General features: G+C 39.9%; 1 protein-coding gene across 1 annotated transcript in view; it reads left to right on the top strand.

Moving 5' to 3' along the window:
* Positions 1-8,813: 8,813 nt before the first annotated feature.
* Positions 8,814-15,154, top strand: part of LOC138945531 (protein crumbs-like) — a 67,134-nt gene continuing 60,793 nt past the window's right edge. The window contains exon 1 of the mRNA XM_070316970.1: positions 8,814-9,011. Coding sequence (XP_070173071.1) covers positions 8,957-9,011 — 55 coding nt within the window. The 5' untranslated portion in view covers positions 8,814-8,956. The remainder of the gene's footprint in view (positions 9,012-15,154) is intronic.

The following is a 15,154-nucleotide window of genomic DNA, read 5'->3' as shown; positions in this document are numbered from 1 at the left end:
TATATCCCTCACGCGCATGGAGAAATCCTCGCCAATGAAGATCTGGCTCCCTTGTAGCTTCCGTTTTGCTCTCAGCATCTTCACTTTGTCCTGGTAGAAAGTACAGCGCGCAATCACCGGTGAGTTTGGCTTGGCACTAAGACGATGCACTCTGTCAAACTGCACGTCCTCTGATAGTTCAAGCTTGTCCGTAATCATTTCTTTCAGCACAGCTTCACACTCGTCTGATGTCTCGTCCTTCCTTCTTTCCATCCCGTGAATAATGATGTTATTGCGCTTGGAACGACATTCTAGATCGTCTGTTTTCTTCTCCATGTCACCCAAACGTTTTTCTAAGCTTATGTTGTATTCTTGGAGCTGTCCATTCTGATTCTGAAGTTCAGACACCTCTTCCTTTAGATCTTTCACTTCCTCCTGCAAGGTCACATAACTTTCACGAAGGTTCTTCACGTCGCCCGACATGTCGTCAAATTTACTGTTCATACTTCGGAGCATAGTCATGACGTCTTTCAGCGTTGGGTCCTGGCTCTGGGAAGTACTCTGTGAGGAACCCAATCGTGTCTGTCTTAACTCTGGGCCTGGTCCTGGATTCTTCTCCACGTCGCCACATTGCATGAGCCATCCACCCCAGAACAGCAGAGACAGGAGCAATCCAAAGGTGACACCGTCTACCCTGTTTCGAAGTGTGTATACAGTCAGAAACATGGCGGCTTTCTTCTTCGCCCTCTTGAACATGAATCCAATAAAAACATGGTTGAATCCGCCGCACACTGAGCGAAACTCCAGTGCTGACGAAGGCATGATGGCATCACATACAACCTTGCAAAATCTTGGAAGCAATGTCTTTGGAAATACCTTGAAAATTAGAGAAACTTGCAGAGCTCACAACACTTGCTGCGCACGGGTATGACCTTGAGAGAGAGAGAGAGAGAGAGAGAGAGAGAGAGTTAACGTCCATCAATCATTTGGTTTAATGAACAAATTCAGTGATGTACAGCGTCACGGCAAGGCTAACAAGTATAGTGATCATCACACAATGTCATCGAATAACAAAATAGTCTGTCGTATTCTGCCTACATCAAATAAATCAAAGAACTGCTTTCAGTGAACATGTAGTCTGCTAATATTTAAAGTTTTAAACGTACTTTACTCTCCACATATTGCCATTTCTGCGAAAAGAAACACTGTGGTTAAACTTTTGATTATGTGCTTCCCAAAACTCTTTTCCATTACTTTTAATCTGTTTTGCAATGTGTTGTCACTTAATTTTCCCTTGTACTTTCAGAAATTCAGCTTGAATTGGGGGTGAGTACGCACAGTAAAGTTTGCTAACATTTTGGTCCAACAACGACCTCGCGTTTCTTTAATTAGATTCTTTATAGTCCACAATGCCAAAAGTGGCAGAAATGGCCACAAATGTGACCCTCCACCACGGAATGAGTCGCATGCCACCTTTGCATGATTTTCATATTTGTACATTTTCTTAAAGTTTTTTGATGCTCTATCCAGTGGTGAAAACCGTTTTAGAAAAGAGCAAAAACTGTTTGAGTTACAAGCCCGTGACTAAGATGACCCTCACACTGTTACCAGACGCTCCCCGGACTTGTATTAAGCCAAGCGCAGAACTGCGCGAGGTGACATACGACTCATTTCGTGGTGGAGGCTCACAAATTGTGTTCGTGAACACCACACCAGATCTTGTCAGGCTTGTACACAGGACAAGAGCATTATTCTACTTGGACATAGACAACGAATCAACAGCCTGGCTGTGTCCTGTGTTCCAGAATGCTGCTTGCTTCAATGTGAAGGTAAACGGATTTGTTACGTACGACATTTTTCATTTGTTTCAATTTTGATTCGTTTGTCTCAGTTTCTAGACCAGTACTCTTGATTTTAGTACCGTTGTGTTCCTAAGACCCTGCACTTTTCTTGGATATGAGGTTCACTGTGTATAACTGGATCAAACACAGTTGCCAATGAATGAAGTAATTAGTTTTTTTTCGATTAAGGTACAACGGGCGCAGTAAGACGTGGTGGTAAGACGTCGGCCTCTTAATCGGGAGGTCGTGAGTTCGAATCCCGGTCGCTGCCGCCTGGTGGGTTAAGAGTGGAGATTTGTCTGATCTCCCAGGTCAACGTATGTGCAGACCTGCTAGTGACTTAACCCCCTTTGTGTGTACACACAAGCACAAGACCAAGTGCGCACGGAAAAGATCCTGTAATCCATGTCAGAGTTCGGTGGGTTATAGAAACACGAAAATACACAGCATGCCTCCCCCGAAATCGGCGTATGCTGCCTGAATGGCGGGGTAAAAACGGTCATACACGTACAAATCCACTCGTGCTAAAAACATGAGTGAACGTGGGAGTCTAAGCCCATGAACGAAGAGGAAGAAGAGGAAGAAGATTAAGGTACATACTGTGGATAATTGGAAGCTTGCAGTGTGGAGGGTATCACCGCAACAGTTGGTCTACATCCGTATATACCTGTGTACGTATGTTTGGTTTTGATGATCTGCTAGAGGAGTTAGATATTTTAGAAAAAAAATGAAATGCAAATGGCAGCAATAATTTCTCTAGCAGATCATCAAAACCGAACATACGTACACGAGTACATAAGGACGTAGACCAACTGTTGCGAAGATTCCCTCCTCACTGCCAGGTTCCAATTAGTCACACTATGTACCTTAATCGGAAAAAAACACCTAATTACTAACAGTACCAAAATCAAGTGAACTGGTCAAGAAACAAAGACGCAAAAAGCAATCGAAAACTATGACTTTCGTACGTAGCAGTTTAGTTTATACCTTCACCTTTTTATGCAAAGTGTTGAAGTGCAAAATTGACCGAAACCCCATTGTCCCCAACACTGAAGAATGACTGATATGCGTAACAATGTCAAGTCAAATTTTATTTCTAGAAACCCCATGGGGGTACATGAAAAAAAAAAAAAAAAAAAAAATACAAAAAAATACAAGAACAATAATAGTCAGAATACAGAATAGACTGAGATCAGATTGATATCTAAACATCGACGATATTAATAGTGCGACATGTTACACACGCCAATCATTTGCACTATCAACAACAAACCATTAGGCTAAATCTGCCATACATATTCAGAGACAAAGAGTTAAGTAGTCACGGAGAAGACAAAATCATATTATGAAGACTTTTAGTAAATCATAATTATTTTGTTTTTGACAATAATATGAGTTATTTCTAATATGCTGACTGTTAGCAAATGATAACAAGACATGTCGAGAAAAAAGATATCAAGCATGAGCCTTTTAGGCGAATGCTGATATCGTTTGTGAGACATGTCTGTTATCATTTGCTAACAGTCAGCATATTAGAAATAACGGTTTTATTACCGTTTAATTCGACCAAAAGAAATTTCGAAGCAACCCCGCGAATTAGACAGAACAGCCGCAATGGGAACTTGAGCGCTTCTACCTGATTATGGCTGTCAGTCAAAGAATTCTCGTGACCCGAGTCAGCCAATCAGAGTAACACACCTGACGTGATGAATATTCACAGGTCAAATGCCTTTGACACACAACAATCTCACAAGATAAACCATGTTGAACATGCGTTTCGGTTGCTTCGCTTTTTCTCGTTGAACAGAGAGCGACAGATTTAGAACCGACTCCAGACGGATGGGAAATGACGTAAAGATACATTTGATGTAAAGCGAGTGGCGCAATTTCACTTGATTTTTCCGAACTTTGATCATTTAGATTTCAAGTGAGCGGTCGGCATTGCGCACTCAGACGATGGGCGGTGCCTTGCTGTTCCGTTACGCACCCACCGACAAAACTCGCTTTTCGGTATTTTTTAGATAAAGAGAGCATTACCTGACAGCATTTGAAGTGTCATTCTTTAGAATAAATCACGCTGATATTGTTGAATTACATTTTTACTTTGTCTTGTTAATTTTTAGCGTGATAAACAAAAAGGGTCCCTGCCTGAACGTTATAACATTTAGAGGGTCACCTAGAATCCGTCCTGATTGGTCAAAAAACCATATGGGGCACTGAATTGGTAATAACATCAGATGAAGGAAGAGATGGTTGACTGAAAATACGAAATAATTCTGCTTTGGCCCGGTGAAACATCTCATCGGTTTTCTTTGAAAAAAAAAGGCGTTTACTGGTAAAAGCAAATCGCTACGAAAATCCTCATTTAACATCCTCCAAACCTGGCATGACGGAAAGCTTATCGTCTAAAATTAATTGACAACTGTTTACTATACATGAACATTGCAGACACTACTTAAACGTAGCACATTATGTCCCCGCAAAGTTCAGAACATACACTCTCCCTCTGTCTCTTCCGTTCTGTCTCTGTCGATCCCTCTATCTATTTGTCTGTGTTTCCTCTCTCTGTCGCTCTCTCTCTCTCTCTCCCTCTGTGTCTGTGTCGCCTCTCTCTGTCGCTCGCTCTCGCTCTCTCTCTTTCTCTCTTTGTCTGTCTGGATATCCTCTCTCTCTCTCTTTTTTTGTCTGTGCCTCCTCTCTCTGTCGCTCGCTCTCTTGATCTCTTTGTCTGCGTTTCCTTTCTCTATCGATCTCTCTCTTTGTCTGTGTCTGTGTCTCCTCTCTCTGTCGCCTTCTCCCTCCCCCCACCTGTGTGTGTGTGTGTGTGTGTGTGTGTGTCTCTCTCTCTCTCTCTCTCTCTCTCTCTCTCTCTCTCTCTCTCTCTCTCTCTCTCTCTATCTGTGTGTGTGTGTCTCCTTTGCTCCCTAACTAGCGTCTTTGATGACAGCGGCACGTCTTTCTTGGATCAGAGATTAGCCTGAAATAGCTCAACAACAAAAGCTCGTGAACTTGTTAACCACAAAAAAGTGAAAGAACACTGCACGCAGGACTGTAAAAGAGAAGATAATAATGTCTGTTTCTTTTGACACAAAATCAAGAAGAGAAGAAAACGAAATAGTCAGAATAACTTTTTTTTTTTAAAGAATAAGAAAAGACAAAAAAAGACAGCCTCCATGAAACCGCGTGTGTGTGTGTGTGTGTGTGTGTGTGTGTATGTGTGTGTGTGTGTGTGTGTGTTTCTGTCTGTCTGTCTGTGTCTGTGTGTGTGAGTGTCTCTCTGTATGTGTGCGTGTATGTCTGTGTGTGTGTGGCTGGGTCTGTGGCTGTGAGTCTGTGTCAGCGTGTGTGTGTGTGTGTGTGTGTGTGTGTGTGTGTGTGCGTGCGTTTGTGTGTGTGTGTGTGTGTGTGTGTGTGTGTGTGTGTGAGTGTGTGTGTGAGTGTGTGTGTGTGTGTGTGTGTGCGTGCGTGTAGAGCGATTCAGACCAAACTACTGGACCGATCTTTATGAAACATGGAAGTTCCTGTGAATGATATCCCCGAACATTTTTTTCTTTTTTCGATAAATACCTTTGATGACGTCATATCCGGCTTTTTGTAAAAAGTTGAGGCGGCACTGTCACACCCTCATTTTTCAATCAAATTGATTGAAATTTTGGCCAAGCAATCTTCGACGAAGGATGGACTTCGGTATTGCATTTCAGCTTGGTGGCTTAAAAATTAATTAATGACTTTGGTCAATAAAAATCAAAAAATTGTAAAACAAATAATTTGTTTTTAAAACGATCCAAATTTACTTTCATCTTATTCTTCATCATTCTCTGATTCCAGGCGTGAAAGGCAGTAAGTAAGTAAGTAAGTAATCTTCGACAAAGGCCGGACTTCGGTATTGCATTTCAGCTTAGTGGCTTAAAAATTAATTAAACAAATCTGAAAATTGTAAAAATAATTTTTTTTATAAAACGATCCAAATTTACGTTTATCTGATTCTTCATCATTTTCTGATTCTAAAAACATATAAATATGTTATATTTGGATTAAAAACAAGTTCTGAAAATTAAAAATATAAAAATTATTATCACCCTTACGCTGCCAATCAAAACTTGCGTATGTGCATTCCTGACTGCCAGGGAATATTGGAGTTCGGGGTGTAATAATTCACAAAAAATTCTAGTTCCAAAGTGGCAGTAGGTAGGTAAGTAAAACCTATGTTATTTTTAAGGGAAATTGAACCAAGAATCTGTTTTTAGTGTCTAATCAAGGAAATAATAATTAGTTTGGCTTATAATGATGTTTAAATATGAACTTTTGAAAAATCAGTCCGGCGCATCTTTCGGTGCCTGTGGATCAAACACAGGTGGCTGTTTTGCTCGCTCCAAGAAAGGATTATAATCACTATCATCTACCTGTTTGCAACGAATCGTCCGAAAGAAGATCTCCCCCTTCCCCTGTCAGTATCCATAATCTATTTACACACACACACACACACACACACACACAACAGACCCATGACCATTAAGCAAGCAAGTAAATAGTCAACCAGGCACGTAGCCAAGCCGATTCCAGTACAGAGCGTGCCACTTACCCCTCTATCCAAATCTGAGCAACGTCAAACAATTGTTATCTGTTGGCCAAGATTTGAAAAAGCAGGGTCCTGCGAACCGAGACTTTTATGTTTTTTTCCATTATTCTAGGGCCATGAGCCCTAGTATTAAGGTGGCGTTGGCTCGCATGTATGTATAGCTGAAAGCTTATGGGTGTCGGCAGGCGTTTGCGCATGCGCTTATGTCGTCATCAGTTTGTGTACACAGAAAGTTGTGAATAACAAAAATTGTTCAACAAAAACATCAGAGATCAAATTGTGCAGGGTCAACCGCAACAAACTCAAACCGAGCCATGCATACTTCCCTGTATTTGAGTGACTTATATACCAACATTTTTATTTCTTATTTTCAGCACAGGTGTAGGAAAAATCATGAGACAAAATGTTATTTATTTTCTAATTTAACATTTTTTTTACAAATGTGACCATGTTCTTTTAAACAAACAGTGACATTAAACATTGTTATGTTAAAAAAAAGAAGAAAAAAAAAAGCTTTTGCGCACAAATCAGAAAATACATTGTACATTTTACTAAACCGTGAGTTTCTGTGGCAAAGCCCGACCGAGGAAATTGCACTGGTTTTATTTTTAGATCAGTGGGAACTGAATAGTGGATTATTTTTAGATCAATGCATGCTACAGGAGTACGGGAGACAACTCCAACTGACTAAATTTGTCGTCTGCTTTTGTTTTCGATACGAGACGAAGCACTGACTTATGCCGCTGAAAAAAACTGAAATCAGCATTAGATCAAACCGATCAACTTTTATCCAAATCATGCAGTTTGTAATCAAAGTAAGAGCTCTGAAGTTGTTCATGTTGATTTCTTTTTTGTGGTTTCTTTGAAAGTGAAACTAAACAAATACAACATTATACGCACACTGTGTTGAAGTATTTACTATATTATGTGTGTGTTCTACAGCGCCCGCGCGTGGGTGTGTGTGTGTGTGTGTGTGTGTGTGTGTTCGTGTGGGCGCATGACTTTGGGGTTCACATGGTTTGTTTGTTTGTTTGTTTCAGACCCACACCCATATACACACATTTCACATTTAAACCATTTGTCGGCCCCCTGTCGATATTTATCGACTAAGTTCCTTTGTGTTGCATTGTTGTGCAATGATGACTGAGTGTGTGCAAGAAACCACTTTGACCATTCACCTAAACATTACATGAAGGAACGTCTGGGAACCTGCTGATTTGAATCAGCAAATGTTCTTGTTATTATTATGTCTACTTACATCGGAGTACAACATTCGGATTAAGCAAAGCAAAGCCCACGACCAGCTGAGTGTCTCGCGACTGGGGTGGGCTGTGATTGACCGTTGACCTCACCCCGGCATTGAAACAACAGGAAGTGGAGGGGGTTATGACAAAGCAACTCTCCCGCTGAGAGGGACAGTTAGACACCGACACTTGGTACCTTTTTGTATCAGTGAACGAGCGCGGGCGCGGGCAGCCTCTACTGGAAGCGCTCTGGAGATAGGGTTTACTCTGTCGAGTCTTCATATCGAACCATTATTCTTGCGTGCTCCGCCGCTGGTGTTATGCAATATGTCTAGGTTTCACAAGAATTCCTTGTTTTGGTCACCGACACACTGAACATTTCTGTACACGAAGAACTGTCACCATTGCATTTATTTTGCTCTTTTTCTCATGTTGTTCATGTTGTTTGAACACCGTGTTAACTATTTACAGGAACTTCGTAACTTGTTACTAAAACTAAAAGTTCCGCATCAGAATCGTCACTGCATATGACATTTTGTTATTTCTTGCAATGTTTTTAATTGTTACTCGTTCTTCTGACTCTCTTCGTGTTGTTTTTACACTTTGCAAATAGTTGTGTTTGTGTGTGCTGTAAGTTCCTCACGAAACACATTTTCCGCCACTCTGCATTTGACATAATTTTAAAAATGTCGGGTCTTCTTTGTTTGAATTCTTCGCACTCTGTTCACATACATGTTACTCTGTATGTCTTCTTTGAAATAAAATGGGTATCTTTTACTCAAAGTTTCTCAACAGGGAGATCTTGCAGTGCATGTAACATTTCGTACTTTCGTACATTATTCTCTCCCTCCCCCTCTCCCTCCCCTGCAAGAGGTGGGTGAAGGGAGAAACTCGATGCAACCACTGAAGTAGCGCTGTGGGTTTCCCTGAACCCACCCCGTCGTTAGAGAAATAAACAGTAAAAACCCTCTTTCAAATGTATGGGTTCAGACAAACCCGCATCGTCGTTAGAGGAATAAACGGTAAAAACCCTCTTTCAAATGTATGGGTTCAGACAAACCCGCATCGTCGGGAGTGTGTAGTCAAAAGCGGCATCCGGCAAAGGTTAAAATGACGTCATCGCGTTTTGGATGTGCGACTGACGTCAAGCAATCCATATCTGTGATCGTTTGTCTGTGCAGCCTGCCGGTAGGCCTATATTTTGTTTGGTGTCCTGTTTATTACCACACTAAACAAGGAACATGTGCAACCCAGCTTGCCAGACGAAAGACCAAATATCATACTGAAGTGGACGCGTGAGCGAAACTGGATCGATGGAGAAAGAAGCAGTGATATGTGCTGTCCTTGTTTTCGTCACGGCCAGTGCAGGTGAGTTGACTGTAGTGAATATCACGACTTTTTTGCTTGACCTTTCGTGTTTCATGGGGGCTGCCATTTTGTTCTCATCTCCTCAGTGTGTTCCGGTCTGAAACCGGTTTAAAACACCACTAGAAACCCAAAAACAATGACGGCCGCCTTTTTCGAAATAACATTTTCAGAGATTGTACACAAAAACAACGCCCGAACGGAAAGACAGAATGTGTCTTTCGCTAGATTGCAAGTCAGGCTTTTCACTTTTTCGATGAAGACAACCGCTGAGAGTGAAGAAACGACGCTGTTCGACTTCAAAATCTCCAGTCGCAGACGACCTTCGCTTTCGCAGTACAGTCTAAAGGCAGGTGCAATGTTACTCATTTTGATCAGCTCGTTTACGTATATGTTTTGCATTCAGATCAATTAGAATGATTGGAATCAAAGCAGGAATAACTTCGGCATGCAAATGCATTTATTTGGCGAAATCAGTACAGCAGTAAGCTAGATTTTTTCCCTTCAGTTTGTTTGCGTGACTGAATTTTGTCTTCAAGAATGTACCACTTGCTTGATTTTGATTGTTTATTCAGCTCATTGGCACGAAATGCATCTTGCAAAATATCAATTTGTTGAATGAAAACGGAATAAGTGACGTTCTAACATTTATCTGCTTGCAAAAACAATCGCAAGGATAGATCTATCTGCTTCATTGACAGACAGATTTTCATTGAATTTAAAAAGCATGACTCGGTTTGCAGGCTCTCCGATTAGATCTATCTAGTGTTTGTGTTCTTAGATTTATTGGCCATGTGGGCTGTTTACGATCATAACACAGTGTTGGTTTGTGCTGGTGCAATCTGCAGATCAAAGGGGATTGACCACATGGTGATGCAGTGATCAATGCAACTTGTGTTCACCACTCAATGCCTTCTACCAATCTCAATGGCAAAACGAAAGGTACAGTGACATGCTTGTGATTTCACATTATGTACTAATGTCTCTGGCGATCAACATAGTTTTTAACTCTAGTCTAACTGATCATGCTTATTACTATTAGTATTCAATTACATACGATATATTCTCCGCCCCGGCTCCACCCTCACCCCATAGCACTGCCAATCAGCCTCTACACTACAGTCCAACAACTACACCTCTAAAAGCCCCCCCCTACCCTCCGTGCAACATATGGTCATAGGGAGTGCTCTAATTGTTCCAGAACATACCCGACCACACTCATACACAGGGTACTGACAAAGGACCTTTTTTCAGTCTCCATCAGGGCTGTCACCTAATATATGCAGACAGGTGTAACGGACGTTTTAGCAGCCACTCTACCACACCTGTCATATTAAAGGTAAATATAGGTATGTTAGTATATTTACAAACTGTTCACTCTGTTGGTTTTTATTGCAGCATTTATTCAGAAACTCTGTAAATTGTGGCAATTACATATGCAGACGTTCAACTTATTATTGAAGAAATAGAATCAAAATTGGTTTATTAAGTATTTGAATTTTGATCATGTGATCAGAGAAACAGTTTCTTGAACAGCTAAGCTACAAATGAAGTACAAGGACAACAACATAAACAGGTGACTGGAGACTCAGGCATTGTTTTTTTTTTTAAATATGCACAGCAATGTTTACTCAGTACTGGGGGGGGGGGGGGGGGGTGGATTCAAAGTGTTCTTTTGGCTTCCAGAGAGGTGCTACGCCTGTTAAGATGGAAATGAAATAGAATAGTTGAAGGGTTATCACAAAACAGCAAGGATAATGTTGCATGCCTGTATTTTCAGTTTGAGTTTAAAAAAAAATTAAATACTAGTTTTCTGATTAGCTATAATTCACGTGAGAATATCATAAGATGCTACCTTTTTTTAATTTTTGTTATAAGATCAGCTCATTGAGTCTGACAGGAACATAATTGAGGAATGCTTATAATTTCTTGGCCAGCTAAAAAAAAATTAAAACCCTTGAAATGAAGTTTACGCAGGTTAGATGTGAGGATATCTTAATTGGGATAATGCATTTACCAGTAATTACAACGAGAGATTTACTTAGAAAAACTGAAGTCATTCATAAACAATAATTATGATTACAATCACAGAGTAAGGGGAAACATGGCCTTTGGTCTGGAACAGCAGCTGGAATGGTCTACTTGTCAAACCTGCCTGAATGTGCTTTTTTATTTTTGTATACCTAGTGTGAACGACGTTTAGGTATTTGCAGACTAATTATTGTATTGCTGTTGTTTGTTTGTGAGTTATGTTATGGTGTGTCCTAAATTGGTCGGAATTTGTTGTGTAACAGTATGTTCTCATTTGTAATTTGTTTCTCCATGACCCCAGAGGAACAGACTTCATATTAAAACCTTGAGACCCTGAAAATACTTGCATACTAAATGGTTTTTTTTTATTGGGGATAGGCAAGCTCTTGAATTCTTCAAGCCTTGAGAAACTTTCCAGTCTGATATACATGTACCAGAAAAAAGTGTGATCCTAACAATAACATGAATACTTAATTCAATATGTGCAGGAGCTACTTCGGCAGACCCATATGGCTAGTATCACAATGCAGGGAAGGTGAGTTCATTGATTTATGTTTTTTCCACCTTTTCTGTGTTTGATGTCAGCCGTGATTACCCAATGAGAACTTCAAAACATGTTGCTGACTTGCGAAAACCCAACCATGAAATCTGATGTAGTTGTGTAGCCCATCTAGAGGATATAACATCTAATTTCGTGATAGCATAGCAATGTTGTGTACCTGACTAAATCTCTACACATCACAGTGAAGTCTTACTTTATGATCATATGATTCAATACCCCCCCCCTCCCCCCGACTAAACAACGAAGAGCAGGCACTACACACTCACATAACTACCAACTCCACAATGTCATTTCAGAATCAAGCAATCAGGAGAATGAAAGGATTCACCAGTGCTCCGCCACTCGGTTGGATAGCCATCACTAGGCACAACAAAATCCATTATTGAGGGTTTCTTGGTCGTTTCTGAAGCTTGGGCTTGGAAGCTTCACATACAAATATTCATAAGAAAAATCCTTGTCCTTGAGTAAGATTCCCAGTGAATGGGGCCGAAAACAACAAAAATGAATACTATTTTTTTTTTAAATCAAAACATTGTTAAATTTGTTATCTTACTCATTGTGAAAGTCTGACCAAATCTGCGACATTGAGGCAAACAAGTTGGGGTGGGCCTTTAACTAAATACTCTGAAACCAGCAGCTGCTTTAAGTAATTGTATGTGTGTTGTCATTATGTACTGCTTGCACTAAATGCATTTTCTTTATCTCCTCAGAATCGAGCCACCCAGAGAAAGACCATTGACATGCAGGGCGCATAGTAAAACATATATGATTATGGCGTGCAAGTCGGTCGACAGGTGCCAGCCATTATCATCATAACAAGGGATGCAGATCATAGTTCCTTATGTTTTATGTTGTGCACAAGTCCCTAGATCTGCTTTAATTTTAATGTAGAATTTCATTATCAGATAATTTGAAACATTTTGTTTAATTAAATTGTAAATACGTCCAAGTCAATTTGCAGCATTTTTGACTCACATGCGAAGCAAAAGTGAGTCTATGTACTCACCCGAGTCGTCCGTCCGTCCGTCCGTCCGTCCGTCCGTCCGTCCGTCCGGACGTCCGTCCGTCCGTCCGGACGTCCGTCCGGAAAACTTTAACGTTGGATATTTCTTGGACACTATTCAGTCTATCAGTACCAAATTTGGCAAGATGGTGTATGATGACAAGGCCCCAAAAAACATACATAGCATCTTGACCTTGCTTCAAGGTCAAGGTCGCAGGGGCCATAAATGTTGTCTAAAAAACAGCTATTTTTCACATGTTTCCCATTTTCTCTGAAGTTTTTGAGATTGAATACCTCACCTATATATGATATATAGGGTAAAGTAAGCCCCATCTTTTGATACCAGTTTGGTTTACCTTGCTTCAACGTCAAGGTCACAGGAGCTCTTCAAAGTTGGATTGTATACATATTTTGAAGTGACCTTGACCCTGAACTATGGAAGATAACTGTTTCAAACTTTAAAATTATGTGGGGCACATGTTATGCTTTCATCATGAGACACATTTGGTCACATATGATCAAGGTCTAGGTCACTTTGACCCTTATGAAATGTGACCAAAATAAGGTAGTGAATCTCATGGTAGAAAGGGCCAATAAGCACCATTGTACTTCCTATTTCTTGAATTAACAGCTTTGTGTTGCATGACCTTGGATGACCTTGACCTTGGGTCACATGTATTTTTGGTAGGAAAAATGTGTAAAGCAGTTCTTAGTGTATGATGTCATTGCTAGGTTTAGTTATTTGACCTTGACTCCGAAGGTCAAGGTCATGTAAAGGTCAAGGTCAAGCATGTGAGTCGTATGGGCTTTGCCCTTCTTGTTTCTTTATTGTTCTTCTATATACCCTTAAAACTAACACATAGTAAAAACAAGAAATGTTTGTTCAAGGGAGATCATCTAAAGCTTTTTTTTTTTAAATCTGTAAAATTGCATAGTGACATCCTCCAAAAATAAAATGTCTTAAGAATAAAGGTATCTACACGGGTTGTCTACCTATTTCTTGATAGCTTTGCTTTTAAGTATAACTTTTTTTCTCAGAATATTTTTTTAATAAGTTTTATTCAAGGGAGGCAATAAAAAATATTTACAAAAATGTGTCCAATTGTGTGCTTACAAATATAAACATTTCTTGTAGCCCCAAGAAGTGTGTTTTGTCTTGTAACTATTGTGATTTGAGAGCTTTAGCACTGAATGCTTTGCATCCTAGTGTGAATAGCATTGTAAAGAATACAGAATACAGAATAAAGCTTGCCTCTTGCTAATTTAGAGCAGTAGAATAGAAAGCAGCCTACTCCACAATCTTCTTTCATATTCTGTGTATACTCCTTGACAAGAGAACCACGAGATTTGTTTTTATTCCGATGTTGCCTTTTCTATTCAATTAAATACTTAAATCCTACGTGCAACACAAACCTTTTTTGTGTTTGTTTGTTTGTTTATTTTTATATTTTGTAAGTATAGACCGTACTAGAGACCAGTCTTTCACCGCCGTATGATTGATCTGGAAATCTCCGCTAAGCAGTTCAATAACATAATTAGTACATGGCTAAAGCATTTTTGCTACTCCACTCAAAATATGTCTAACTACGCACTCGTACTCTCTCCCTAACATAACACTTGTTCATGCAAAATTGTTTGCGGATTAGTACAATTTGAATTGCGAATTTTTTTAAATTTTTGTTGTTGAAAATTACGTAATCTTCAAAATAGATGAGTGTTTACTGAAGCGATAAACTATTTATACAAGTTAATAAGAATGGTTTGTAAGATCAAATACAAACCAGCAATACAACGGTTTGTAAGATCAAATACAAACCAGCAATACAACTGCTGTCGATAGATTACCCCCCTTGACTTCTCTGTCTGTTGGGTCAAACTACGCCAGACATTTCTCTTCAAGTGGCTCCATAGCATGAGATACAGGCTCCGAGGCAGAAACTGCTTCGTTCTGAACTTGAATACATCGGTTCCTCTCAGTTACAACATAAGAGGCTAAAATGCTAAGAAACTTGATGCCTCATCTGTCTCGGTTGCTAGTCTTCATCGTTCATAGCATATAGCAATACCATTTGTTGTATAGAATCAATGTTATTTTTTTCTGAAATAAAATATTAACGAAGAGGGTTCGATTCTGATCGAGTGAATATATGTAATGTGTCAAAAGCTGAATAAAACAATGCGTTTGTCTTACTTTGACTGGTGAAGTAGAGCTGAAGCTTTTTGTGCTGGATGTAAGCTTAGTTGGTTTTATCACACACACACACACACACACAACCCTGATGTTTGTCAAAAATGTTGCATGTTCCTGCTTCACAAATGCCTGCACAAAAGCACACGGATGTACACGTACCTACCTACATACCCGTGCAAACAATCTACCACTGCAACACCACAGCCCCACACATTTATCCAAAAGTTGTCTGAATATCAATACTGGCAATCTTGGTATTGAACGGGGAACTTACTTTCATGGCGTATGTGGTCTAGGTCTCATTTTATACATGTATGCTAAACCACCCTTACAAAATAAAAAGCCACACATCGTGTAAG

The sequence above is a fragment of the Littorina saxatilis genome, linkage group LG13, assembly GCF_037325665.1.
Source record: "Littorina saxatilis isolate snail1 linkage group LG13, US_GU_Lsax_2.0, whole genome shotgun sequence".
NCBI classification, from domain to species: domain Eukaryota; kingdom Metazoa; phylum Mollusca; class Gastropoda; order Littorinimorpha; family Littorinidae; genus Littorina; species Littorina saxatilis.
The sequence above is the reverse complement of the archived record's forward strand: the minus strand, read 5'-3'. Positions and strand labels throughout refer to the sequence as shown.